The sequence below is a fragment of the Tachypleus tridentatus genome, chromosome 1, assembly GCF_004210375.1.
Source record: "Tachypleus tridentatus isolate NWPU-2018 chromosome 1, ASM421037v1, whole genome shotgun sequence".
Lineage (NCBI taxonomy): Eukaryota > Metazoa > Arthropoda > Merostomata > Xiphosura > Limulidae > Tachypleus > Tachypleus tridentatus.
In genome coordinates, this window is record NC_134825.1 from 95508996 (window position 1) to 95519421 (window position 10426).

Below are 10426 nucleotides of genomic sequence, written 5' to 3' on the forward strand. Positions count from 1 at the left end.
TCAAATTAAAGCCTTTCATCAGAAAGTTGAAGATAAACCAACATTTCTTTCAGCAAATATGGAGAATACCTGTAGTTGATAATTTCAGCCAACAAACTGCAGATTTGAATTTATGTAGATTTGAATTTTTATATTAAATAAACATATTTTAATACTTTAAGATATGGCTGTGATAAAGCTTTATACACTTCTCGTGCATGTTGATGATGTTTGTATATCTTATTATTAAGGTTTTCTTGACATAACTAAATAAATATATCCACATAACTTACAGGCATAGCACAGTATACCTGTATTTAATGTAAACATCATTAATCAAACATTTAAGCTCAATTTTCAATGAAACATATGCATCAAATTTCAAAATTAAAATTTTTTATTGAATTATATTACAGTGTGTACTACTGACAACTTATTAGATACAGTAAGATTTGTTCAATGTTACAAGGTTTCGGTTATTTTTCACATGAAATGTCTCTTATGACATTTTGAACACCAGATTTATCAATTTTTTGGTAAATTCAGCAGTCTTGCAATGAATTATGGGTATAATAATTTTACAGAATAGTGTGACCTTTTCAAAGCTATGGCTTCTACACAATTACTTAATATGGTTTTTTTCTTTGAGGTGATAATAATGAACAACTTTAGTTGATCAGTTGCTATCAATTTTAAGCTCTTACTGTAGTAAATGTCATTAGTTTATGTTAACTTTTATGTTGTATGTATCACTGCTGATAATGTGGGATGGTTGATTGTTAACAAGCTACAATCTAGAGTAGACAAAGCTCCAAGAACTTTAATAATAAATTTAACAAGTTACATCTGGTGAAGTAATAATAAAACCACAGCATAATGTTGGTACATAGAACAGTTGTTGCATCAAAGGAAAAGTTAATATTGAAAATCATTTTGACCCAGAAGAATCCCAAATATTTTTTAATTGCCATGTTCCAAAACAAGGGTCAACAGCCCATTATTTTTTCTGTGTCAAGTTAGAGCAAATGCAGTTTTTTTTCTGACATGCTTAAATTGTTTCATAAAATCTGTTACATTAATTTTAATATTTTTTATTATGAGGATTGTTTTCCACCTTTAACTTAGTTTATGTATTTAGAACTAATCTAAATCTCTTAAACTGTGATCAACCTTTAAGATGTTACTGGGTTTGAGGCTGAAAATATCAATAACTAGCAAAAGTATCTGGATTTGCTTGGGTTATTTTCATTTCCCAGAAACAAAAAAAAGTCATATAGAAGGTACAGTAGATTAAGAATTATTTATTATCAATGAACTTTATCTTTGCATTAAATATTTCACATTTATATTTTATATTACAAATGTCTATCACACTTTACCAGAATCTATTACAACTTTATGCCATTTTATTAATGTCTGCCCATTGCAACTTTTAATGGTAGGTGTGCAAGGGATCATGAAGAAAGTTGCAGTGAAACCTTTTAAGTGTAGTTTAATGTTGATATGAATTTAAAAAAATAATAAGATTAAAGTAAAAATATAGTATGAGGTAACCTTGTCTAGAGCCAAGTACATAAAATTTATCAGGAAAGTAAAAATTATAATCCAATTTTAAACTTAAATAATAAAAACAAACCTCTTTAATCAACAGATTATAAATTAAGAAATCAACATATATTTTTCCCATTTTGTAGTTCATACATTTAACTTTAGGCTTTCATTAAACAGACTAATAAGAATATAAGGTTATAATTTTGTTGCTAAACAACATGACATACATTGTTGGAATACATAGTAGACATTATTACATATTAGAAGTTGTTATGTAAAGAACTATTTGTTTTTTATTGTGGCTTGCCAAATTAAAAAACTACATAGAGGGATGTATGTGGTTATCTTTGTGATTCTATTTGTAATATAAGGAACCACTTCTTTTCTTTATGGTTTTTCACTAGCTTGTTTCATTAAAAAGATGTGCATGTGTGCATTCATGTGGATATGTAATAATACCCAGGTGCATATCTTCACGGTCCACTTATTGTGGATGTAAAATTTTGGATTTCTAGGTTCTTTTGTCCTGAATTTATGGGAGTTGCACATAGATTCTTTATTTATTATACATAGGAAGGATACCTAGGTAATGAATCAATGTTTTGTAATTATTATAATTAAGATTGTGATGTTAACTTAGCTGTATTAATTACTGATTACTTCATAGTAGTAATCTATGTGAGTAGCTTGCTTTGATCAGATGTTAATGATAATTGATTGGAACCTTCATATAGGAAATCTTTTCACAGCCAGTAGTTGCCAGTTTTTTTTATCATATTCTTGTTAATGCTTCAAATCAGAATAATTTCTTTGAAAAAATTATCTAATTTATTTAGAAAATGTATACTACATATTCTAAGTTTTTACATAAAGATTACTGATTCTCTAACCTTATAAACAATACTTACCTTTTTATAAGTAATTGTTTTTTTGTAGATGTGTCTCCAGTCACATATTCAGAGCCTCAATATTGGTGTTCCGTTGCATATTACGAACTGAATTCCCGTGTAGGAGAAGTTTTCCATACACATCATCATAGCGTTATTGTAGATGGCTTTACAGATCCATCAAACAATAACAACAGGTTTTGCCTTGGGCTGTTGTCAAATGTAAATAGAAACTCCACAATTGAGAACACACGACGTCATATTGGAAAGGGTCAGTTGTTTTTTCTTATCTTTTAAAATACTAAATTTTGTATTAAATTAATAGCTTTATTAAACAATTAATGCAGATTTTATTTAGTTTTTGTTATTTCTGTTGTTTGACTGCTAAATATTTTATTCTTTGTAAAGCATTTTCACATTTGCTTGTTTGTATAATCATTCAATTTTAGCTTAGAAATTTTAAAATTAAGATTTAAAATTAGTGGTAAATGAATCTTTCCTAACATTCAATTTTTAGGCATAACATTCTTATATACAACTTTATAATCATGTTGTAAATAATTTGAATTTAGTGCTTAAAAAAATAAGTTCAGTGAATCATCATTTTCTGCTGTAAGTATTTTGAATGTATTAACAAAAAATGAACAAGTTTCATGTAGATTTTTTTACACACTGAAAACTTTCCTGAAATTCACTTGCCTCTGTATGACCTATATATGTCAAAACCATTGTCTCTTTTGTGGAATGAAGACATTCCAATAATATGATGTACATTTTAATTCAACATATTGTGGGTGTAAAGTTTTGGATTTCTAGCTTCTTTTGTCTTGGATCTATGGGAATCACACATAGATTCTTTATTTATTATAGATAGGAAGGATACCCAGCTAATGAATCATGTTTTATGAGGGAAATTTTCAACTAAATTTACAAATTATTAGATACTACTCACAATATTTAATAAACTATAATACATTAACTTGTTACATATCATAGTTGTTAGATTTGCATTTACTTTATTATGTAAATACGTTTCAGGAGTTATTATGCTTGTAAATATTAACTGAGATAGACTGAGAATGTGATTCAGAACGACTACTTTTTTTACATTAAAGAAAGAAATGTACACAGCTAGTTGATATTATTAGTTATGTTGGGTTTACAGTTACAAATTGATAGAAGCACTTATTTTTCAAATTACAGTTAAGTTTACTTCAGCTCTTATTAGTAAAGTGCTAAGATTGTAAGTCAGGCACTTATAATAAGAATGAAATTTTATAACAGCTTAAGTGTATATCCCATTCAATATTTCTGACTTCATTCAGTGGTTACATTAAACATTTTTACTTGGTTGTCTCTCTTTGACAGTAATGTTAATTTACTGGTCAAAATCTTAATATTACTTCAAAATCATATTATGTTTTTATGATAATGGTGTATTATGAGTACTAATTTTCTTTGGTGTTATAAACACAGTTATTTTACACAGTTGATTTTAGCTTAAAATATATTTAGGGATTTTCAAGAATGTTTTATATTCCAGTGAATGTAAACATACAGATATGAAATATTTTTAAATCACATTAGTTTCTTTATTCCAATGTTTTTTTAGATGACTTTTTTTTTTAATTAGGTGTGCACATGTATTACGTGGGAGGAGAAATTTATGCTGAATGCCTTAGCGATAGTGCCATTTTTGTACAGAGTCGTAACTGTAATCATTCACATGGTTTTCATCCTACTACAGTGTGTAAAATACCTCCTGGGTGCAGCTTGAAAATTTTCAATAACCAGGTGAGGAAACTGCAACATACTTAAAGTTCAATTATTAAGGAGATGGATTATTTATTTTATGTAAAATATCCCTTGGTTGAGGAACTATTTGTGTTATAAATAACTACTGATGTTCTAATATTCTTACTTTTGGATGGGACGTTGAGCAAAAGCTATCTGGTTGGTTAAAAGTATGTAGATATTTTATAAATGTTGAAAGTAGAGAAAATATTTATTGAATTAGAATAATGTGTGTACATGCTTTTTACAATACAAAGTCTGTATGGTGAATTCTATCAAGTTAAAGAATAAAGAAAAGCATCCTAATAACATAGTAAAGAAACTGATTTCCCCACAAACATAGATACTTTTTTTTTCAATCCAAAAATATTTCTGAATTTATGTAGATTAATGTAGAAAACTATAATAAGAAGTTATTTCATAAACAAAGAACTTGAGTCATTGCATCGTACATTCTTTGTACTTGTAATATTGTTACTATTAATTTTATTTAATATAAAAAGAAAAAAAAACATGAGCACAGGTTTACTGTTGTGAACAGCTACATTAATCCTATCATAATGATTTTTTTCTAAATTTTATTATTTATTCTTTATGCAAGTTGTTTCAATTGTAAGCCTACTACAGATGTAAACTTAAAAGTGAAAAGTTAGCACAAAAAGAAATTTATATGTCTGTTGGTACCCTTATAAGATATTTAAGTATGTAATAACAATGTGAATAAAAGGTCATTGATGATTATACACTCAAATAAGTCTGTTGAGAAATTCTGTGTTATTAATCATGATTAATCCTTTCATGTTGGGTCGCGGTTGAAAGGCCATGACGTTGCATTTGTTGACTTGCTTTCAAAATTTCATTGAACTTCTATTTTATGAGTTGAGTTTATGTAGATAAGTTTGGAATCAAATTGTAGATTATAATTCAAACTTTAATATTATATATGAGCTAATTTCTTAATAAATATTAAAGGAACATATCTAAATATAGATTTTAGTGAATCTCGTAGTATGTTGAATGCAGCACTGTTTAAAATTAGATGTTTCTGATGTCAAAATACTAAGTCTATAGTCTTCTACAAATTAAGAACTTAAAATACTAATATTATCAGTCTAGGATATAAAATCAGAACCTTGTATCTTTTTATTTTACTGAGATATGGCTTACGTACTGAGTCACACACTATGGCCCCATTTAACTTTTTTCATTTTTTGAAACAGTCCCATATATATACACTTGCTTTAAAAATTGGCATGAGAAAAACCAATTAACTGCTTAGAATGTTCTCAGAGTGGTTTTCCACACCATTTTAATATTTAAAAAAGCTGCCACTTTCTTTTAATCCAAGATTTCAATGAGGTAGAGTGTATCTTTAGTTTGCTTGAAGTTGTTTTTTTTTTTTTTTTTTATATAAATAGTTCTTTGTTACTAAGGTTCATAAATTATGGTAGAATTCTATGGTATCAGTGTAGTTATTTATGATTATTTGATTATTAAACTGTATATATAAAACTTAATTTGTTTGATGTCCTTCACTTGTGAAATTCTAAAAGGCTAAACAACCTGTGTCCAGCAGCAACCATGTACAAAGGTTATAGAGAGAAAAGATAATTGTTTGCTTTACTTCTAAATGGTAGTAATCTATATCCATATATTTAATGTATAGTAATTGAAATGCAACTGTATTACAAAATACTAGTCCACTGAAACGCAGCCAAGACAGGGAAGACGAAAGGTCAGTTTTATATTACTGGGTTCGTGATTGAAGTGCACTTGCAATGCATCAAAGTATCTAATGTTAGCAAGGCATGAATGGAAGATCAATATAATAAAAAGAATATATGTAGTATAATAAAATAAAAAAGTATAATTTATATTTATTGCATTGGTTAGAGTATAGAAAATAACACAAAATATAAAGTTTTACTGAAAACAAATGTTAGAGATGTATTTAGGAAGCTTTACAGATTATGCAAAAAAGATTTCGGATTTTTGGGATGAATAGTTTTTTAATCATAACATGAAATCACTTTGCTCTCAGACTAGTAACTAAGTAGACTCATTTTTCACAAACAAAGCTTTAGTAAAAATATTTCATTCAAAAAATCAAATGTTTTTGTATATAAAACACTTGTAACCATTATTAAAAGTGTACCAAATTTTGTGAAGATATACGTGTTGTATCATAAGCTATATCGCAAATACTTAATATGTGCATATGTATAGACAAATTTGTATATATTATACCAAGCTTGTTGTGAAAGGGTTAAACAAGTTTTATTGTGTAGACAACTGTTTTTGGTAAATATTTTATAGCTTTATGTTGAATTGTTGATAAACAATGTCATTTGTATAGTTTTTATTACAGATTGCTGTTTACACTTTCATTTGTAGGAGTTTGCTCAGTTGCTGAGTCAAGCTGTAAATCATGGATTTGAAGCAGTATATGAATTAACAAAGATGTGCACTATTCGCATGAGTTTTGTCAAAGGCTGGGGAGCTGAATATCATCGTCAGGATGTTACATCCACACCATGCTGGATTGAAATCCATCTTCATGGACCTCTTCAGTGGTTGGATAAAGTACTAACTCAAATGGGCTCACCACACAATCCAATCTCTTCAGTCTCATGACAGAGAAATGTTATTCTTGGATGGATTTTTATGCATTTGTGCGTGTGTAAGTGGTCACAGATACGATTCTACAGAATTTTGCTTTTCAAAACAAAAATTAACTGTTTTGTTTTTCTTCTCATGGAATAAAAGTTCAATCATTCAAATTAACTTTTTATGATAATTTTTTAAGAAAAATATTTTTATTACTGTAGTAATATTTTATGGATGTTAAATGATAAGACAAACTTTAAATGAAAAATTTTAATTGTATGTGGAATTTAACCATTTAAAAGGTTTTATAGTTCAAGCTCTGCAAATAGTAAGAAGCAAATACCGTGCCAATCTCAATTCTTCATTTTTATTTGTACATAGTTCATTAAAACATACCTAGTATTTTAACCAGATGTGTTTTTTACACTTGGTAATCATAAATGATGCTTAATAGTATAGAAAACTTTTTGAGTGCCATGGAAACTAGCAAAGTGACCGTAAATTATATGTTTTTGTCATTAAAGATGTATCTCAAAATTTTTTATAGTCATTCATGTGATACTTTTTGATCACCTATAAAACTATTTTCATTCCAGAACTTGTTTTCTGAGAATACATATGGAAGTTTTGATGTTCCTGTTTGTAATATTTTTAGCTCTATTTGCCACTTTTTGTTAACTGTAAGTTGTACTTTAGGTGTTTAAAAACATGAAAGTGTACTTTTCAAAACTGTCTTGCTTGAAGAACCTTTTATGTATTAATTGCAAAGGATTACCTGCTTACAGATTTAGTGTGGTTTGAAAATCAAGGGTGGAAAGTTGATCCATTGTCAATAGGCTTCCCACTGCATATTTGTTACTAAGAATTATGTTGTTTCTTAGAATAAAATTGGTGTTTTTTTATAAGTTAGTACAAATTATACAAAAAATTTTTGTATAACATTATGTAAACTAATTTAAAGAATTAAGATCTTCAGATTAAGGTACCTAACACCAGTTTCTGCACTGTTACATGTCTTACTCAGCCTTTTGCTCTTTTTCATAATGCCTTTTTAGTCATGTATCATCTCAATTTTAAACAGAAGGTTTTACTTCCAGTACAAGTAGTTTCTGCCACAAATTGTCATGAATTATTAATCATGATTTAAAATTGATTCAGTATGTTCCATGATGCCACTTGACTACCAGCATACAAATTAATAATTATTGTTTTAAGCTTTACAATTAATAAAAGTACACTATATTAACAACTTCAGGGAATATTAGTTATTTTTGTATTTTTCTGTATTACAAGAAACAGAAGCCATAAAAAAACTGACAAACCAGATCAGAAGAAGCTGTAAAAAACTGACAAACCTAATAAGTTTTTAATGTGACATATTATCAGCTTACGTGTTCAGTTCTGGAAGATTGTAGTTCTTGGTAATTATATTTTTTGAAAAAATGAGTCCAAGGTGGTGCATTTTTAATATTAACTAGTTATTTTATGTTGTATTTAATAGGTTTGGTAAATTCATTAACTGTATTCGTCCTGTACACAGTGGCGATGAGGTTAGTAATAATTATTTGTTAAAGTAATTAACACATAATCTTGTATGAAGAACAAAAGAAATGGTACTACTGATGTTTAAAGTATGTTTATAATTGAGGTATGGGAAATTAATGAAATGTTTTTTGGCACATGATGTAGAGAACTATTGTGTTGCATTGGATGATTGTTCTTTGAATGGATACTACATTAATTATTTACTTTATAATAGATGGTATGTAAAGAAATGCATACTTTCATTTATATGTAATTAAAAGAAGAAAAAAAATTGTATTTTAAATAATGTTTAGTTTATGTCAAGAAGAATGTTACTTTTATTTTTAGTTTAACTGAATGTATTCTGATCCAGTTAACTTCATAAACAATATGAACTTCTAGTGACTCTGTGAAAGAAACTGTTATGTATTTGTTTTTGATTATTTTATAAGCAGTTTCTTTACTTGATCAGACATCAAGCTTAATGTTTCATTTGAAAGCCACAAATGTTTTGAAAAAAAATATCAAGCATGCCAAGTTAACATTATTTTTATTTCATAAAAGAAGCTTGTTAAAAGCAGAAAGTTTCTTTCTGAAATGTGAACTTTAAAAGATATAGGTTTAGTATAGTATAATGGCATTTAATTTTTGTTGGGTATTTAGTTTTTTTCTCCCTTACTTGTTGGAGGGGTATATATCTGCATTTTCTATTCCCAGGTAAACATATGAATGTACTTTGGTGAGGGTTGTTTTTTTTATGCTGAATTTTAAGATAGATGTTTTTAGTTTCTTTATTCAAAACATATACAATGAATAAATCAAGTATAAAATGTTTGATATTACATAAAATGTCTGTGGTTCTGAGGAACACAGAAATGATTAAGAAAACTTTCAGTAATGATTTAGTGGTAATCTAGTTAAACTTTGAATATTTTTAAATGACATTTAATTTTCATGGTTTGAATTCTTTCTGTTATTTGCAATATTGCTATTGCAACATTTAGAAGTCTTTTTTTTTTTCTTGTGTTTCTTAAAAAATTGAATTCATATATAGATCCATTTTAGTTTTGTTATTTTAAAATGTTTACTTTTTAAAGTATTTTTGGACAGGTTTTGTAAGGCTTGAAAACTTATTTAACCATTTAAGTAACATTTACTGGTATTGACATCATATATATTTCTCGATTTATGCTGAAGTGACTGATAAGTCAGACCACAGTGAACATTATAAATACTTTCAATAAATATTAGGATTAACTGGTTTTACAAATAAGTAACTACCTTCACCACAACATCAGTATAATATTCTAATTGCAATATAGTTAAGACATTTTTATTATTAGTGTTAAATTTATAACCTTAGAGAAGAAAAATATGCTGCATTCATTAAATTAATGATTTTGTATTTAATTCTAACCTTTTTATCATATGGACAAAAACTTTTGCTGCTGGTAATCAAACTACAGTACTTGATAAATTTATAATGCCAAAGTTTACCCTTGAAAAAGTGTTAATGTCCAACTTTGATTTTCGTGTTTTATATGTAGTTTGTAAATGAATTGTGTTCAATATATTAAAAAGAAAATCTGTTCCTGTTGCATCCCTGGAGTAGTGTAACTTTAGGTCTACTATGAAATAAAGTGTTGCAAGTATTCTTGTTGTTGTTATCTTTTCAACTAATGGGAGGTAGTTATTATGAACAACTGGTTACTCATAATGCAGATTTCATAGTTAAACAGGATAATCTAATATGTCAAAGTTTTTGACATATTTAATTAGTTCTAAATCTTTTCATAAATAGTAACCTGTAATAAAATTAGTTTTGAATTCTTATTTCTTTTATTTAGTAATGTAGTGCAATTTGTGGTCACATGATGCCAGTGTTTAGTGTAGGGGGTATGAGACGAACCATTCTGCAATAAAGAAAATTAACAGGGTTGGAATATGTTCATTAAAGTGGATTTCTCTTACTAGTGGTACATGTAAAGAATCAGAGGTTTGGGAATGTGCCTTTTCATGTTTATATTAATGATATTGATAGAGAATGAAAGGGGTGTTGTTAGCAAATTAGTATACATTGCTGA

At 27.6% G+C, this 10426-nt stretch overlaps 1 protein-coding gene across 8 annotated transcripts in view; it reads left to right on the plus strand.

Annotated features, from left to right (window-relative positions):
• Window positions 1–9994, plus strand: part of LOC143256050 (protein mothers against dpp-like) — a 47927-nt gene extending 37933 nt beyond the window's left edge. For 6 of the 8 annotated variants that reach the window (XM_076512727.1, XM_076512689.1, XM_076512696.1 and 3 more), the window contains 3 exons: window positions 2467–2688; window positions 4051–4211; window positions 6606–9994. In XM_076512727.1, coding sequence (XP_076368842.1) covers window positions 2467–2688; window positions 4051–4211; window positions 6606–6845 — 623 coding nt within the window. In that variant the 3' untranslated portion in view covers window positions 6846–9994. Of the gene's footprint in view, window positions 1–2466; window positions 2689–4050; window positions 4212–6579 lie in introns of all 8 variants that reach the window. The other 2 variants (XM_076512736.1, XM_076512741.1) reach the window with 1 other exon arrangement.
• The last annotated feature ends 432 nt before the right edge of the window (window positions 9995–10426 follow it).